The sequence below is a fragment of the Stegostoma tigrinum genome, chromosome 7 (genome assembly GCF_030684315.1).
Source record: "Stegostoma tigrinum isolate sSteTig4 chromosome 7, sSteTig4.hap1, whole genome shotgun sequence".
NCBI lineage: Eukaryota > Metazoa > Chordata > Chondrichthyes > Orectolobiformes > Stegostomatidae > Stegostoma > Stegostoma tigrinum.
Genome location: NC_081360.1, coordinates 13,655,953 through 13,675,311, shown reverse-complemented (window position 1 = coordinate 13,675,311; position 19,359 = coordinate 13,655,953). Strand labels below are relative to the sequence as shown.

General features: G+C 40.7%; 1 protein-coding gene across 2 annotated transcripts in view; it reads left to right on the top strand.

Annotated features, from left to right (window-relative positions):
* LOC125453947 (partitioning defective 3 homolog B-like) overlaps window positions 1-19,359 on the top strand; it is an 883,406-nt gene that overhangs the window by 448,004 nt on the left and 416,043 nt on the right. For both annotated transcript variants that reach the window (XM_059647050.1, XM_059647051.1), the window contains exon 11: window positions 18,940-19,125. In XM_059647050.1, coding sequence (XP_059503033.1) covers window positions 18,940-19,125 — 186 coding nt within the window. The remainder of the gene's footprint in view (window positions 1-18,939; window positions 19,126-19,359) is intronic.

Here is a 19,359-nt window from a genome sequence, read left to right as displayed (position 1 = left end):
ACACATTGTGTGGGGTGGGCCATTAAGGAATAATTAATTGCCACCTTCTTGAGCTGTAGAATTATCACCAACACCCATGAAACAAAAGCCTTTCATTGAATAGTTCTCTTGTCAGCCAAAGGAAAGGAGCAGTGCTGCAATAATAAGAGAGAAGGCAGAAGAGAAGTCTCCCTCTTTGAATCAACCACCCCTTCCCCTCCCAATGCCCCCCCTCCCCCCATTGTCTTATCATGAAATAAACACACACGACAGACGCCTGCATGTCCTGGTCACTATTGTTTTCTTGCAGGAAGCCTTTGTGCGTTTTGATTCTGTTGTCTGAAGTTGCATCATTCTCCAGCTGTGTGCTTTTGCTTTCCATAATGGCATCAAGAACATCTGTATTATTTTGTGCTTTTTAAATTGTTAAAAACATCCCAAGATGCTTCAGACCATACCAGTCATATAAGCACTGTGGCTGCGAGAGCAGGTCAGAAAAGCTTGACACCATCCAGGACAAAACTGCCCGCTTGATCGGCACCACATCCAACATGCAGCATACACTCCCTCCACCACCGACACTCAGTAGCAGCAGTATGTAACACTTACAAGAAATTCGCCAAAGATCCTTACACAGCATCCGCCAAACCCACGGCCATCTAGAAGGGGCAAGGGCAGTAGATGAACGATAACACCAGCATCTGCAAGCTGCCCTCCATTCCAGACGCTATCCTGGCTTTGCAATATATTGTCATCCCTTTATTGTTGCTAGGTCAAAATCCTGGATTGCTCTCACTAATGGCATTCTGCGTGCACCTGTGGCACGTGGACTGCTGCGGTTCCAGGAGGCAGCTCACTGCCACCTTCTCCAGGGCAACTAGGGATGTACAATAAATGTGTCAACCAGCCAGCATCACCCACATCCTGTGAATGAATAAAAGACAAGCAGTAGTCTTTTCAGATGAGCTAACAGAGGTGCAAATGGGACGCTGGTGAGGGGAGCATGAACTCTTCATCTCAGTTTCCTGAGTTCTTAGCCATACATAGCCCTGGAGACTCATTGTTCCTGTTTATCAATAAGCTTCATTGATATCCTATACCCCAGTTGGTTTCAAGATCGCACCTGCCTTTCATACTGAAGCATGGTTTAGCCAACTCGGTCAAGATATTGAGTTCAGATATGCTGCTTATTCATAAAACCCGTGCCATTTTTTCCCAAAATAATGTACTTTATCTTGTTATCTCTCTTCCTCCCTCAAGTACTCTTGGTATCCTCCTTTCACTTCTGTAGAGGGTGCTCGGTATTTGTAACATGAGGGCTATTGTTTATAAGTATAAATTTTGGTGTGTTTTCTTCGCTGATTACATGAGGCCACACATTAGCGAAAAATAAGGACTGACGATGAATATTAATATTGGATTTATATTCTTGTGAAACACTGCATTGTTTCCCTACCAAAAGCGGGTGCATTTAGTCAATCAGTGAATATGTAGGTAGACTATCAGAGAAAAGCAAAGCAGTTGTACTGCCTGGTAATTAATGCTCTTTTTATAGAGAAAAAGGAGATGAATTGGATCAGGGCATGATTGAGGGTTACAAAGGGCATTGCAGACAGAGATAATTGAATGCTGTGTGAAACATGATAGTTCTTAAAATGCTGGAAGCACTAAAATGTGATATGAGGGAAGACAATCCATCAAGGTCCGATAATATAAGGCTGGATAGGCGTTTTGGAATTTCGCTCAATGAGTATTTTGGAAGGTAAAGAGAGTTGGAGGAGGTTAAGCAGGTTTGCTGAACCCATGATAGAAAGAGGTGCATTGATATGATACCCCTCGCACTTTTGAAAGCGTAACCAAAAAAACTAGTCTCTCCATTTGGCACATATCCATTTGCCTATTGCTCTACTCTTGTCCCTGTATCTCTGTCCACTATTGTTTTTCTTGCCTTTCAGATAGTAAAGTTTCTGTTGAACTGGTTTCCTTCATGGTTTCAAGCCATGCACATTTCAGATCAATTTGCAGCTTAAAAATATTTTCTGTATTTGCCCTTTTTCAGTTCTTTTGTTGAATCACCATCTGTGTCTTCCTGTCTCTGCCCCGTCTAGCACTGGAAGCTATTTCTCTTTACTTATGCTATCAAACTATTAATCCTTTTGAGTTCAAGTCCCACTCCCGGGACTTCATCTAAGCTGATTTACTCCAGTGCATTGCTAATGCTGTGTTCTACTGTCGGATTGCAGTTTTTGGGATAAGATGCTAAACCAGGATTGTGTTTGGCATCACTGATGGGTGTAACGTTTTTGAAAATATATTCATTCACGGGATGAGATCAGCATTTATGGCCCATCCGTAATTGCCCAGAGGACAGTTAAGAGTCAACCACATTGCTGTGTGTCTGGAGTCACATGTAGGCCAGATGGCAGTTTCCTTCCCTAAAGGACATTAGTGAATTAGGTGAGTTTTTCCAACAATTGGCAATGGATTCATGGTCATCATTAGAATTTTAATTTCTTGAATTCAAATTTCACCATCTGCCATGGCAGGATTCAAAACTGGTCCCCAGAACATTTCTTAGGTTATTGGATTAACAGTCCAGGATAATACCACTAGGCTGTTTCCTCCTCTGATAATCTCATGGTACTATTTGGAAGAAGGGCAGGGAAGGTCTCCACACTGTCCTGGCCTACCATATCCCTCCACTAAAACCTTTATAAATGAAACAAAACACTATCTCTCCCTATTTATTCCAGTTCCCTCCCCCCATCCCCCTCTCTGATGTAGGGTCTAGGCCCGAAACGTCAGCTTTTGTGCTCCTGAGATGCTGCTTGGCCTGCTGTGTTCATCCAGCCTCACATTTTATCATCTTGGAATCTCCAGCATCTGCAGTTCCCATTATCACTGACAGATAATCTGGTCATTATCACCGTGTTTGTATTTTGAGATCCCGATGTGCGCCTTTGGTCATTGGTTTCCCACAACACAACAGTTCAAAAATACTTAATTGTCTAAAATGCTTTGAAACATCCTAAGGCTGTGAAGGGCATGATGATGAATCAAAGTTATTTTAAAATATTTTGAAATGAAAGTAGTATTATTCATTGTGTGCGGTTTGGATTCAAGTGTTATGCCTCGTTTCCTTCCAGAGTGTGTTTGTGTAATGGTGCCCTATTCACACTGCACACTTACATTGGAAAGTGACCTCTGTCATGATGAAACAGTCTTGTTTACACAATGGCCAACAGGTTCATGAAGAAAAAAAATACTGGTGGTAGAAACAATCCTTCCTGTTTCCTCTCTGGCTGCACTTCATGTGTATTTAGCAGGGCCTGGACGATGCAGATAGGGAGCTGAAGTAAAGCTGGAGGGAATTCTCTGTATGTGCTGACACATGAATGGATGTTTTCCAAAGGTTTCTTTGAACTGCACCTGTAGACGCTGAACCGTAGGTTGCTAAAACCCTATTGAAGTTGCTGGTGTTGTTGCCTGTTGGGATGCAGGCTAATTCACATTCAGCAATTGGTGCTTACAGTCAGGAAATGCCAGTCCTGGGACTCGTGACTGCACAGGATTCCAATTAAACATAACCACTCAGTGCTCCTTGCTCACAGTGCAGTGGGGGAAAGTACAAATTAGGCGATGGCTTTGCCTTTCTGTCCGCACATGTGAATCCGAAGGGAGGTAATGGTAGAGTGGCAATGCCATTTGACTGTTAATATACACTTCTGGGGAAGTAAGAAAGTTCTGAAGAGGGGCCACTGGATTTGAAACGTTGACTCTGTTTTCTGTCCACAGGTGCTGAATTTCTCCAGCAATTTCTGCTTTTGTTTAGGGTTAATGTTCTGGGAACACGCATTCAAAACCTACCCAGGGCAGATGGTGATGTTTCTGTAAAGTGGTGGTGAATTCTGTAAAATGTCTGGAATTAAAATCTACCCTAATGGTGATGAATGTACTTTTGAAGTATCTTATTGGCTGTGCTGGTCTTTGACACCTGTGTGTGGCATTGACCTCCAGAACAGGAAATAACTGAAGCTCCTTAACTTAGATGGAACATAGTTGATGGTGGCCACGTAACTGCTGTCAATTGTCATCGAAAACCTACCTGGTTCACTAACGTCCTTTAGGGAAGGAGATCTGTCACCCTTAGCTGGCCTGGCCTACATGTGACTCTAGCTCTTCAGCAACGTGGTTGACTCTCACCTGCCTTCTGGGAAATCAGGGACAGGCAGAAGGACAGCAGACCAGCCACTGGTCCCAACCTGCTAATGTAATGATACTATGACTTAGTAAATTGATTCTTGTTGCCAAGACAAGTGCCTCTTCTTGCTAGGGCTCAGTAGTGGTTTATTTTCGACCATAGCATAACCATCCCCTGCTATTTATACTCTTGCTTAACACTGATGAAATGTGTTTGCAGTAACCTACAATCTGTACTTAAAAAGTGCTCAGCATCATGCCCTCAGAAACCATTGGAGAGATTCAGCAACACACCTTCAAGAGCATCTTCTGAACCATGACCACTACTATCTAGAAGGATAAGGGCAACAGACACATGGGAACACCACCTAGCTCTATCACAAGTTTCCCTCTAACCCATTGACCATCCTGACTTAGAAATATATTGATGCTCCTTCAGTGTGGCTGATCAGAATCCTGGAAATCCTTACCACATGGCATTGTGGGTCTGCGTACAGCACATTGACTGTACAAGTTCGAGAAAGCAGCTCACCACCACCTTCTCACACATAGTCAAGGACAGGCAATAAATGTTGGCTGAGCTAGCAACACTCACATCCTATGACCAAATAAAATAAATTTCAAGAATTTAGCCTGATTTGGGTAATGGTAGTGTCCCTGCTTCTGAACCAGAAGGCCATGCAACAAATCTGACCTGCTGCAGAGGGTTTCACTGACATCTCTGAACAGGTCGATGCAGGCTGGCAGCATTTTACCTGAACTACAAGCCTTCAGTAGTTTCTGCCACAACATAACGAGGACATCAGTACTAGATGAGAAGCCATTTCCTCCAATTAAACATTGGGATTACTGAAGCCTTTGTTTTCATTCCCCGGAACAAACCAAATTGATTCCCAATCAAGCAGCATTTTGCTTTCAAACCTCTTGTCCTTGTTTTCAAATTGCACACATGCCTCATCCCTGTCTAACTCTGTAATCTCCCACGGCTCCACAAGATGCCTGCACTCCTGTAATTCTATCCTTTTCAGCATCCTTGATCCATCATTAGTCATTATATTTTCAGTTCCGGAACCCTAAGCTCTTGAATGCCCTACACCTCTCCATCGATATCCCTTAAAATCTAATTGATTTTATTAAAACCTACCTCTTCGACAAAGCTTTTGGTTACTGGAGCGGACATCTCCATAGGTGGCTTGGTGCTGTATTTTGTTTCATGAAGTTGCTTTGAAGTGCCTTAGGCCGTTTATTTACGTTAAAGGCCCTGTATTAATAAAATTTCTAGTGTTTGTTTGTTTACTGATATTGCTTATGCCTTTTTTTAGCTATTTCTCTGAATCCTCTTTCAGTACAATTTGAAAAAAAGAAGTCTCCTGAAATGGAAAATGTGTATTCTATTTCTTTGTGTTTCGATCGTTCTTCGTTTTAGTTTCTGAGTTCTGGCATCTGCAACAATTTGCTTATTGGAAGTATTCTTGTAAATCCAGTAAGCAAATGGGAACATGTTTTGTGACCCCCTTAGTATCTCATTGTGTTGGCTTCTGTTTAGACTTTGGATAAGTAGTGAAATTGTATTCCAAGTCAGATGTAACTAATTTAATACAATATTTCTTGCATAAGTGAAAATATATTGAGAAAATAGATTGGTAAATTATCCCAAAGGAATGAGAGCCAGACAGTAGAGTGTGATGTCAATGATAGATAAGCAAATTCTTTCTTCAGAGGACTGCATGCAAATATGCTAACAATAGATGTCTTTGGCGGATATTGACCTTCTGGCTTTTCACTTCTTGTTCACAAGCTTTGAATTTGGATTTGGAAAGGATTTAATTTTCATGATGTTGTAACAGGTAAATGATAGAGGCCCCATCTTAAAGCAATTAGTGCTGGGCTGCTCAACACATTTTTTTAAGGCTGGATGAAAGTCATGGTACAGAGGCTATCTGAAGGTTGTAAATATATTAGAATCGTGGAATATTTGCAGCACAGAAGAAGGGATATAAATACGTTGAGTGAGTGACACAAAATTGACAGATTCAGTGTGATGTCAGAAAATGTTAGGTCACTTGTTTTGGTCAGAAGTGTCAGAAGGAGGACTGTTATTTAAATGGAGAGAGATTCCAAGTGTGGTGCAAAGGGATCTTGGTATTCATGTGCATAAACCATCAAATATTAGCATGCTGGTGCAGCAAGAAATTAAGAAGGCAAATGGAATTTCTGCCTTTATTGCTAGGGGTTTGCAATTTAAAAATAGGGAGACCTTATTGCAACTGCACAGAGGTTGGTGAGGCCATACCTGCAGTAATTTTTGAAGAAGGGTCTAGGCCCGAAATGTCAGCCTTCCTGCTCCTCTGCTGCTGGGCCTGCTGTGTTCATTCAGCTCTACACCTTGTTATCTCAGATTCTCCAGCAACTGCAGTTCCTACTATCTCTGCAGTAATGCATGCAATTTTGTTCCCATATTTAAGATAAGGGTATATTTACATTGGAGGCAGTTCAAAATGGATTAACTACGTAGATTCCTGGGATGAAGGGGTTGACTTATTGGTTAATCAAGTTAGGCCATTAGAGTTTAGAATACTGAGAGGTGATTTTATTTGATATATGCAAGGTTCCGAAGGGGCATGATGGGATAGATGTTGAGTGGGGGAGTCTCAAACTAGGGGACATGGTTACTGAATAAGGGAACACCCATTTAAAATTGAGATGAAAAGTAATTTCTTCATTCGGAGGATATTGAATGTCTGGAATTCTCCACCACGGAGAATTGTGAAGGTGAGATCACTGACAGGATTTAAAGATGAGGTTGATATAACCTTGAAATGGTGAGAAGTTGAGGTCTCTGAAGAGTTCCATGAAGGAGTTGAACCATAGGACAGAACAGATGTGATCTTATAGAATGGCAGGGCAGGATTAATGAGTTAAATGGCCTACTCTTGCTCCAATTTCCAATGTCATAATTTGCATATTGTGTCTACGCTGGCTGTCCTCACCTGGAGCCACTCTCCTTTCAAAGTAATACTAGGTCTCCTGTCTTTTCAAACAATGATCCAATTTCCTGTTTAATGCCCTGATCATACTGTGTCAATTGAACTCCATGTAAGAGTAACGAGGAACGTAGGAATTGCACTTGTACAGTGCATTGGATTTTTACATTAGTTGAGCCCAGATGGTAGGCTGACAGGGGTACAATTTTTCACTGTGCGAATCAGTGCTGGTGAGCCACATAGTCTCCAGGCTGAGCCATTTTTGATCATAGTAGCTTGGGATCAGATTGGCCACACAGCAGGCAGCTGGTGAGGGTGGTTATTTCCGATTAGCCTGCCTGTGATGACCTCATCCTTGTGCTTCCTGGGATTTCTGGTTGGGAGCCCACCTACTGTTCCCAATTGGACAGCATATTTTCTCCCCTGGTTTTTAGTTGCCTGCATTTGATTGAAATCCCAGTGGGGTGTCTCCGCAGGGAGTAGTTCATGCCTTTCATTCCCATACCATTGATTGAAAATCCAGCCATGATCTGACATGACTTTGACACATAAATGATCCACAGCATTTTTGAAATATGGTCACTGTCGTAATTTATGAAATGTGGCCATCAGTTTGCACACAGCATGCTTACTCAAACAGCAGTTTGATAACCAGTTTTTTTTATAGTTAATTTGTTTAAGGCAAAGATATTGGCCAAAAATATGTGGTGAACCTCCTACTTTAATGCTGTCTCACAGAACTCTCAGGACAGAGAGAAAAGGCCTCGATGTAGTGGCTTATCTGAAAGACAATGCCTCCTTTTCTTACACACTCCCTCAGCATTGCACTGGACTATAAGCCTAGAATTGTTTTGTTTTATCCAGAACAACTTTATTTTAAATGAATTTTAGAGTTCCCAGTCAAAAGTCTAATATTAGTGCATCGGGAGCAGGAGTAGGCCATTCAGCTTTAGCCTACTTCGTCATTCAATTAGATCATGACAGATCTGATTGCAACCTCAAACCCACATTCCTTCTTATCCCTGTTAACCTTTAACTCCCCCTTGCTTGATGAGAAGCTATCTTAGCGTTAGAAGTATTCAGATTCTGCAGTTCTAAATACCCATGAGCCTCTGAAGGGAAAGATTTTGCTTCATCTCTGAAATGGGTGATCTCTGATTTTAAAATGTCGACTTTAAATGTTCATTTAAATGTTCCAGATTTTCTCTCGGGAAGAAATATTCTCTCCACATCCATCCTAATAAGGCTTTTCCGGATTTTATGTGATTCAATGAAGTCAACCCTTAATCTTCTAAACTCCAGCAGATTCAAGCTTGGCTTATTCAACCATTCCTCATAAAAGAGCCCTCTAGTAATGTACTCTCTTAAATAAAAGATCCAGACTTTACCCAGTACTTCAGATGTGCTCTCACTAGTACCCTGTTTAACAGAAGTATTATCTCCTACTTTGTATTCAATTCCCTTCACGATAGATGATAACGTTCTATTAGCTTTCCTAATTATTAGCTGTACCTGCAAGTAATTTCTCTTAGCCTCTTGTGATTCATGCACAAGGACACCATGATCCCTTTGCACCTCAGAGATCTGCAATCTCTTACTATTTAAACAATGTGTTTTTTATATTCTTCCTGCCAAAATGGATAATTTCACATTTTTCCCATGTCATATGCCATTTTCCCAATCTTCAATCTCTCATTTAACATATCTTTTGTTAACCTCCTTGTGTCCTCTTCACCAATTGTTCCTACCAATTCATGTGTTAGCAAATTTGGTAGCCACACCTTCTGTCCCTTCATCTCAGTCATTCATACAAATTGCAATCACTTGAAGTCCCAGCACAAATCCCTACGCCGCTGATTTTTTCTTTCAAACATTTTGCACAATTACCGAGTTGGATCAATTTCAATGAATGTTTATTACTTTTCAAAATAAAATAAAAGCATTCAAACAATGTTGCCCCCTACAATTTTTCTCGTTGTAGCAATTCCTGAGTCTTCATCACAATCTTAGTCAGATTAAAATAACACCACAAAGCCATGAATGATTAGCAAATGTCGATAGCAGCCATGTAGTGCAGTATATTAACAGAAGTAAACTGCTATAGGAAACAATCCTTAAAATAGACACATTTTCACAAGTTTAACTTTAACCTGCAAATCCAAAAAATGTAATTGTACAGCAGCTCAATTATTAGGAAAATGCTGAACTATTTAACAACTGTTCGTAGTTCAGTAAACATGTTCAAAGTTACTTCACAGGAATGTTGCAAAACAAAGTATATAAGAGGATGGTGACCCAGGTAGTCAAAGGGTTGTTTAAATTGGTAGGTTTCTTAAAGGAGGAAAGTTGAGGTAGAGAAGTCAGGAGTTGAAGGGAATTCCAGCACATAGATCTTTGAGTGACTGAAAGCGTGGCCACAGTGGAATGATTAAAATTGGCTGTACACAAGATGTCAGAAATAGATGAGAACTGATAACTCGGGGCCAGAGGAGATTGCATGAATAGAGGGGGGCAAGGCTATGCAGGGCTTTGAGTACCAAGGTGAAAATTTTAAAATGAAGTTATCAGCTCCTAGACAAGTGATGTAGCACAACAGCCACTGGCATGGCAGGACAGTATAATTTAGTGTGAGCTAAGGCACAGGCAACAGACCTTGAGTTTACGAAGCATAGACTATGAGAGAACAACAAACACTGTGGACTGATCAAGTCTAGAAGTGACAAAGGGATCAGTAAGGATTTCAGCTACGGATGAACTGAGACGGTGGAATAAATGAGTGATGTTACAGGGGTAAAAATATGCAGTCTCAATGATGGAATTAAAAAGAGCTGAACCAAAACCAAAGCCGCGTCAAATTGACTTCTCAAGGATGTAATTTCATGTTAGCTTTTAAACTGCGTGAAGTTGACTGTTGCAGTTTGGAATTTGCCCTGAAACTGTTGATCAGATTACTGCTTTGTGTTTGTTTCCCAAGAGTCCCTCTGATCTTCTGTGCAACAGGAAAGCCATGCTGACATTCTGTGCTGAGAGGTGTGAAGAAGGTTTATGTTGCGCCTTCTCCCACAGTGCTCTGTGTTCCACTCTAGAGTTCTGAAGAGAGAGCCTCCCCAATGGAGTGTTTGGAGATGAAAAGCTGCTGTTTTTAACGGCTCCTGTAGAAGGGGGGAGGGGGTGGTGGTGGGTGCTATTATCCCCTTGTGATAACGAGGCAGTGGGTCTCTCTCTGATCCTGAAAGAATTTAGCAGTGCGCAACGACATAGCTGAGCTGTTTGAAGTTGAGACTCTGAAGAGATGAAAATAGCCATTGAAAAGTTGCCAAAGGGTTGGCCCTGCTGTGCGAGCAAGGGTGAGAGACGACCCCTGACCTGTAACTCCACCCCGATGGCTAAAAGACAACAGAGATCGTGGCATGCTTCCAGCATTGGAGTGTAACCCTGATGTGTGGTGCCAAAAGAAATGGAAGCGGAATATAATTGACTGATTTCCTCTGCTGAATACCTGATCTCCAGGATACCGCCCCCAATTCCTGGCTGGAAATAGGACTCTGGGGACGCTGGTTTCTTATCGGCCTGCAGCAGTCAGACAGGGCCAGGCAGCTCACTTGAGATATTTTGACAGAGATGCAGTCAAGGGCAATGTGCAGGTACTGAAAGTTCCTGACACTTTACACAAATGCAGCTTCCTGCCTTCCTCCCCAAGGAGACTTGACGGTTTTTTTTTCAATAAAAGAAATTCTTCTAATGTTGGATACCTTTCAACCAACTCAGACGACTGTGAGTGACAAAAGCAATCTGTTCGTCAACGTCAGCTGTCTCGAATCCTTGTAAACCTTACAATATTAAAAAAAAGTGCTGTGCCTTCTGGAGAACAAATCCAAAGTAAACAAATCCATTTAAGTTGACACGCAGAGTCTAAACAATTTTAACAAATTCTGTCTCGCCTGTGTTGTAAGAAGTCTCGGCATTATATGGATATCCATATTGCATCACACATACTGATACTGCTTATTGCCTGGTCGCTTAAGTGAAAAATCAAGCATGGCTGCAAAATAAGAGCTGTCACGTTTTAAAAAGCATTTATTTTGAAAACAAATCAAGTGCTTAAAAGGTGATGTGGCACTTTAATGTCGTAATGTGATTTCGTTGTGCGATGGAGAGTTGAATTATAATAAGCCCCAGCGCTGGAGCACATGCTGAGGAGCAGGTATAATTGGGTGCCATGATATGGTGCTAGGCCATCTGTTATCCAAACACCAGGGGCAGCTTTAGGCAACTTGGGTCCTTTGAGTGACCACTAATTGATCACCGCCACCTCTGGTATTTTACCATGAAAAACACCTAGTGACCTTATTCTGGACAGAGGGTGAAGTGTGCCTGTTCAAGCACCTGCTGCTCTTTCCAAACCCTGCTCTGACATTGCCTTGCTGCGATCTGTGAGCTTGGCCCCAGCGAAATGCCACACTTGTTTCTTCATCTGCATCCTTGATTAACTGTAGTGTTATTAGGATTGGAGAACTGTGGGCTATCTGTTTGACCAGCAGCTCTCGGAGTGAAGTCTTTGTCACCTGTTAAATCAGAAAGACTCACCCTGAGCTCCTTAAGGGCTGTTAAATCAGCCTTGGCCAACTCAGTCAAGCAAAGGCAAGCTTAGGCCAACTTTAATCCAGGAGGTCACTTCCATGTCAAACTCACCAAGTGGCATCTATCTCCTGCAATTGCTGATGAGCTGAGTTCACATTTACTTCATGCTAACCTGTTAAGGTGGAGATACATTTTCCAAATGAAAGGAAAATCAGAGACGATGAAATAGCTTCCATTTGTGCAGGGCTTAAATGATATCAGGTTGATCCAAAGCACTTCGCTGCTAATAAAGTATTTCAAGTGTCATCGTTCTTGTGATATAGTAGAAGTGGTAAACAATTTGTACACAATGCAAACAACAGTAAGATAATGGCAAAGTTTGTTTTATTACGTTTAACTTTGTTCAACCACATAGTCATTGAGAACAACAAAAAATTAATTCACTTTCGTAAGTCCTTATGACAAATAGTTGGAATTCATAGTCCCACTTAAAGTAACCTATTGCCGCTTGGAGCTGCCAGTCAAACTGTGCAGGTATCCAGTTGTGTTAATGGAACCATGTAGCACCAATCCAGTAGTAGTAGTCTTCAGGCTTATGTCAACGCACAGAGTAAAATAACAAGCAAAGTTTCTTTAACAATCCGGATTTTTTAAACAATGATTTAACACACAGGAGTTTCAAGTACCTTGCATCAGTATATGTTTGATGGTCCTTTTCCCCCTTCTGACAGATCCTTTAGATACTTCTGACAGTCTGTTGATAGTCCAATGAGCTTGATGTTTCACGGAGTTTTGCACTTGCTGCATACATTGATAGCTGCTTTTCACAATTTCAGGTGTCTTGTGATCATATGGAAAGGAGTGTCATAATTCTTTTAAAAGGGGTACGCTTTGGGGGCGTCATTGTGGCTCAGTGGTTAGCACTGCTGCCCCTTAGTGCTAGAAACCCAGGCTCAACTTCAGCCTCGGGCAACTGCCTGTAAGAAGTTTGCGTGACCTCCCTGTGTCTGCGTGGGCTTCATCCCACAATGTACAAGTGAGGTAGTTTGGCATGCTACTTTGCCCACAGTGTCCAGGGAAATGAGGCTAGGTAGATTAGCCATGAGAAATGCCGGGTTACAGCTCCAGGGTGTGGTTGTGGGTGGGATGCTGTTTGGAGGTTCGGTTGTGGACTCGATGGGCCAAATCGCCTGCTTCCACACTGTAGGAATTTTATTACTCTTTGTCCATCAAAAGAAACCCATGAAGTTCAGAAATGCTCCTACTTGGTTGATTCTGCACACACAAATATTTCAGAGACATGTATAACCAAACGTAGACATGATTGGAAGCAACTGCTTATTTCTGTCGGCCTCCAGCAGATGCATGTGAAGCCTGTGACCCACCCAAATTCCCATTATTGCAAAAATGGGAGTGAAACCAGTGATTCCTGGGCTTGTCCATCCTGTAGTGATGGAGAAAATCTCTGCTTCATACATCCAGACATATGTTTTGAAGTCTCCTGAGTAAGGCTTAAAACATCTTATTTAGCACTAAGAATGTTACCCGCTGAGCCCTGGATGAGGTTAACAAGGTAATCATGTAAAATTTCTGCTGTGGACCCATTTTTGCCATCAATATCTTGCTGACTGTGCCTCTGCTCTCTGACTGGGCTGATGTAAGGTATTGATAGATGTTCAGGGGCAGGGTACACCTCAGACTGTTTTTAACCTGATCATTTCTGATTGATATGCGATGCTGAAAGGATTCTAATCTGTAAATATCCCCTCTCACACTGGAGAATCACTAAAGATGAGTTTCGAACATAGCATTTTATTTCTGTTTTTATAAGCAGCTGATGCATTGTCAATAAACATTTTTTTTGACGTGAGTCATGTTTAAAACTTTGAATTATGAGAATGAGTTTGACTTAACAGCTGAGGTAGAAATCTTTGACTGTTTCCTGGTGTTTTACAGCATGTTAACATTTGCTGTTATCTCAATAGCACAAACGGCAGTGTGCTGGGTTTTTTTTAGTGCAACATTGAAACCTCGTTTGCTATGAAGACTTACAGAGCCATCGCTGTTAACATGTGTACTCAGGAAAAATTAAGAGCACACAATGTTTGTTTCTTTGTGTGGGCTTTGTGCATCCTCTTCCAAGTAAAGCTTTGATATGTAAAGAAGAAAATAATATTTTGTTTAGTTTGAACGCGATCCTGTGGGTCAATTGTCAAGGAAAAGAAATTTTTGTTCTCAAGTGAATAACACATTTTTCGTGAAGTAAGAAGTATCAGCATCCTTTTGAGATTTCCCTTTTTAACAGACTGTCCTCCAAAGTCCACAATATTCATTGTTACTGATTCAGCAGTGTTTGTATTTGCAAGAATTTCCGGATAATTTATGAGATCAGTCGGGAACAAGAAAGGGATGTTGGATGAAAATCTAATTTCTTTTTAACAGCTTGATTGTCAGCCAAACAGGATATAGCAATTTTATTTTTAATAAAACTTCACAATAAAAAAAAGGAATTTTGGACACATGACTGAGCAGAATTCTAACTAATTATGCATTGGTTGTGGTCGTACCATCTGGATGAATTGTTCATGCTTTCAGCCACTTGACCAGTAGTTCTGTGGGGCACTATATTGGCAGTACATTCTTTGTTGTGAGGTACAATTGCTGTTGGGATTCCCTATTTATTAGGCTGGTTGTTTGTTGACTTGCCTGAACATCAGATAAAATAGAAAATGGAAGCGTATAGTAAAATTATGTTTTGAGAGTTTCATGGTCCACTGGAAAAGTACTGTAAGGCTGTAGTTTTCATCATTGTACTAATGTTAGAGTGATGTAGTCGTCTATGAGATATGAGCTACCATGTTTTCTATTTCTCTGTGAACATCAATTGTGACAACGTTGTACTCGTATGGCGCCTTTAACATAATAAAGAAAGTCTCCAGATGCTTTATAGGAGTGCTATAAAACAAAATATGATACAGAACCACATGAGATAAAATCAGTGCAAAGAACCAGAAGGTTGCGTCAAAAAAAAGGTAGGACTGTATCAGAGGGTTAGATAATTAAGTGAGCTTCACAAATGTCAAAATGGTTAGAGGAATGCCTTTTTGTTTGGAAATAATGCTGCAACATGCACAGTCTTTGTTTGATGTATCCAAGAATTTGACATTGGTACAGACGTGTAAGCCTTTTATTCTTAACTTGGCCAGTAGAGATATCAGTTGAAAATGAAGACCTTTTAATGTCGATATTACAGTAATTTATGCTGTCTTGCTCTGTATGGTGTGGCACTGAATCACAGAGGGAGCTACCAATTGCAACTCAGTAACATTTGACTAATTTCATGTGGCATTTGTTTGGAGAAGTGCATTTGTGGGTACATTGCACATGATGACTTGCCGTAGTAATGTGACCTCTGCAGTAAGTGTTCCTGTTTAGAGGGAGAAGCTATTAAACACTTCCACGTAAAGTCTCCTTGAGTTGTGAGACCATTTCACAAATCTAAACTGCAAAAAATGAAGAACCCTGGAAGTATCACTCAATCCTTCTGTCTGCAGACAATATTAAGTTGTATTTATTGTGTTTGCTCCAATTATCTTCCCCAGTGACTTATTCCTAATGATTTTTTAAACAAAGTAGAAAACATTTAATTTTTTAAAATCTATTCCCGACTTCCTAATTTGTATCTGCTGACTGTCAATGCTACAGGAAACAGCTACCTCGATCAACCCTTGTCACTTCCATTCAAAATCTGCCAGCGCCAAGAAGGTCAGCTAGAAGTATTTTCAGATGAGAACTGACTCAACTTCCTTAACCTTTATTCAGATCCCTGGTAATTATGAATCATCCTGGAAACTCCCTTCCCATATACATGAATCAAAGGCAATGTCATCTTGCTTCCCTGCAGAACTTCACCCTATTTGGTAGGTTGAGTAGTGAGGGGTGAATAAATTATATGTGGTTTGGGCACTGAAACAGCTTGATGCTTGGCTTCTCAACTTCATGCATGAATTTGCCCTGCTGCCCAATAGGAGTGAACCATAACTTGCCCTGAGATGGTGTATAAGTTGAAACACGGAATTCTCTATGGTATCTAATCACTGTTGCCAAGTAATAAAGACCAACTAGAAAGTGTACTGCACCTTAAAATAATCAAGCGTTCCAAGGCGTGTTACTAGAGAGTTATCAAACAAAGTTTACATCAAACCACGTAAGAAGACAATACGACGGGTGATTGCAAAACATGGGTTAAAAAAGTGGGTTTAAAGGAGTGACATGGAGGAGAAAAGATATACTGAGATCTCAGGATGGGATTCCAATGCGTGGGATCTACATGTGGCTACCAATGGAGGAGCGATTAAAATCTGAGTGTGTTAATGGACAGAATTAAAGGAAGGCAGAATTCTCAGAGATTTGTCCATGAAGGTGCAGTTTTAGAAAGGCTGTGCAAATCTTTTCATTCTCAATGTTTGACTGATATTGGTGACATTCACTATCTTGCTCTCCTGGCCCTGCATTCTCCCTCCCTCTCCTGCACAACCACTATAAGACAATATTATTTGGATTGAATATTATAGCCTGTGAGATAGTTGCTGTGTTTTGTGAGCAACTTCTGAGTTTCTAACTCCATCAGGTAAGACTCCTCTCCACTACTTCTTGCCCCCATAGGTGTATCTTAGTTGGATAGACAGAGGTGAGATGATAACAGTCAGTTGGCATACTATGCTCTCACCTCTGCGACCTCTGTTTCAATAGAGTAACGGGTAATTGGATCAAAATTTCTGCACTATTCTGACTCTCGTGTAACATGTGAGATAGATTTAGCCATTGATTAAAATCCAGGTTGCAGAGGTGGAAACACAATTGATTATTGTGTTAACACCTCCATGAATGCATCGCTTCCCCAGTAAATGAAGGGCAAGTCCAGACTGTGTGCACAATTCCTGGAGTGGACATTGAAGTCAGGGAATGATTTCTATTTTGGTCTAAATATCACAGCAGGGCAAAGTGCAGAACATATTTTTTTGAGGTTGCATCATGTAACAGCAGCTGTTTTGTCCAAAGTAAAGTTGATTGGCCAGGACCCCTTTCAAGTACATTTGAAGACCCCACAGCTATAAGTAACTAGAATTCATTTGAACTCGCTGTTGGCATTACACAACTATTCTCCATTGAGAATTTGTGCCAAAGTTATTTTGCTACAGAGTGGAAACAAAACAGAAATGGTAGATTGGCGTACACCCTGCTGTATGTCCTGCCCCATTACTCTTTCAACTCTGCTTTTAATGTAATTTTCTCATTCTTCCTTTCAAATCCCTTCAAAGCCTCTGTCCACCCTATCCCTGTAACATCTCACAGCCTTGAAAGTCTCCAAGATATCTGCTCTTTTACATTTCTTATTTTCGTTGCTCCACCACTGGGTGTTGTACTTTTAGTGACCTAGACCCAAAACTCAAAACTTGTTTCCCTACCCCTTCCTGCATCCCTACCTCTCGCATCATATTTAAGGTGCTCTCGAAAAGCCTGTTTTTTTTGACCAAGATTTTGGTCATCTGCTCTAGTATCTCCTACATTACCTACTGTAAATTGCACTGGGCATTATATTGCTTTAAAAGTGCATACAAATACAAAGTAGTGTTCTGTCAATGCTTATCACTATTCACCCATAATTAAAAATCCAATTATTCTGGTGACCAACCTGAGGTTGTTGGCAGCTACTGGGGAAGAATTTTTAGTGCTTTTTGAAAGTAAACACATCAGCTCGAATTGCACTTAAGATTATAGTTTTGTGAGACACGTATTCTTGCTGTAGATGCTGGAATCGATTCTGAACTCTGTCTTAACTCTTGAATGTTTTTCTTCTTCCAAATGCATAAATACTGTTTTGTGTAGATCAGTGCTCAACAGTTTATCTTTGCAATTAGGATCTGCAAATCAAGTTTGGCTCTTCGCCAGTCAGAAAAGCATTTGAGTTCTCTATTTTCATCCCTGGCGGCTATCTTTTAAAACCAGCAAAACTGTCAATAACTTCCAATAAACTCCTCTTTATAAAATCCTGCTGTGTATACGCTTTCATTTGACAGGGAAGCACTAAGGCAGCAGCCTTCATTATTGTACCGGTGATGTAATTGACTTTGACCCTGAATTATCTTCTTTCATGAGAAGAAGCCAAGTTTTTTTTTACTTGTCCCTTTGGCAATGGGAAGAACCTTGCTATGGTCTATCCAGGAGTGTGTTTGACGTTTGTACAAATTGCTAAGCTACCTTTTCCACTGTTGATGAGAAGATGTGTTTGTTGAAAATAAGGAACTGATGATTTCTCTTAATAATGCTGTGATTTACTAGAGAGAGCATAGAGGGTACAGACTTGGCTACAATCAGAAACAACTTCTGGGTAGTATAATTGACATTAGTATCCCCGAGATATGTAAAAGTTGGTGAAAACATCTCCTGGCTGTCCATTAACTTTTTTTGACTGTTCCTCAAAGTTTCAGGAGATCAAGTATATTCATTATTTCCAATGTAATGTTTCCCAGCTGTCAGGATGTTCATGTGCTATCACTCTTGAATGGCCTACGATTCTTTAATATTATCATGGTCAAAACCTGTCACAGGCGCTCCATAATTTTAATCATTTTTTGACTCAGGATTAAGCGAAATAAAATTCTCAGTCTCAAAGCACTCTTAAATGCTTGTCAACCAATTAATTACTTGGGAAGTTTTTTTTGTTAATTTGGAAACAAGGCAGGGAACTTGCTGATCGCCAACAACACCAAACAATCATGCACTAATGACTAGATAATCTTTTTTAGTGATGTTTAAGGAAAAATATTACTGGGATGTAGAGGATAATACAACTGTTCTGTACATAGTACTTTGGGGTATTTCATGCCCAACTGAGAGGGCTGTGAGTGGTCTGGTTTTAATGTTTCACCTAAAAGATAGCCCACTGTCAGGGCAGTACTCCTTCTCAGCAGCACTGAAATGCCAGCCTGGTTCATGTACAAAAGCATCTGGTGTGGGACTTGAATCCTGAGCTGTGGAATGAAAGTGCAACCAAATTTATGTTTTCAGCGTAAATTTTACTTCAAAAAACAGCATGTTGAGTCCCTACCTATGAAGTCTGTGAAAGTTGTGACAGCTGATTACAGATCTTGTGATAGTTCTGCATTCATCTAATGCATTTATTTTGTTTCAGAAGGGGGAACAAAACTGTAATCTACCAGGAGACGATAAAAAGGAGTACCTGACCTACGAGATACCCCTCAATGACTCAGGATCCGCTGGACTGGGCATCAGTCTCAAAGGGAATAAGTCCAAAGACACTGGGGCTGACCTTGGCATATTCATCAAGGCTATTCTTCATGGAGGGGCAGCTTTCAAGGTAACTGTGGAAAGGACTGAGTTACAGAAATGAATAAAGATTATAGAAATTGTGTTGATGTGCTTTTAAGTGTTAGAGTATCATTTGCAGAATATTTCCTCAAGTTTCTAATGGTAGGGGGAGATGATTATAGAGACTATTGTACTTCAAGTCATAAAGTTGTACAGCATGGAAACAGACCCTTCAGTCTAACTTATTTATGTTGACCAGATATCTTAAATTAATCTAGTCCCA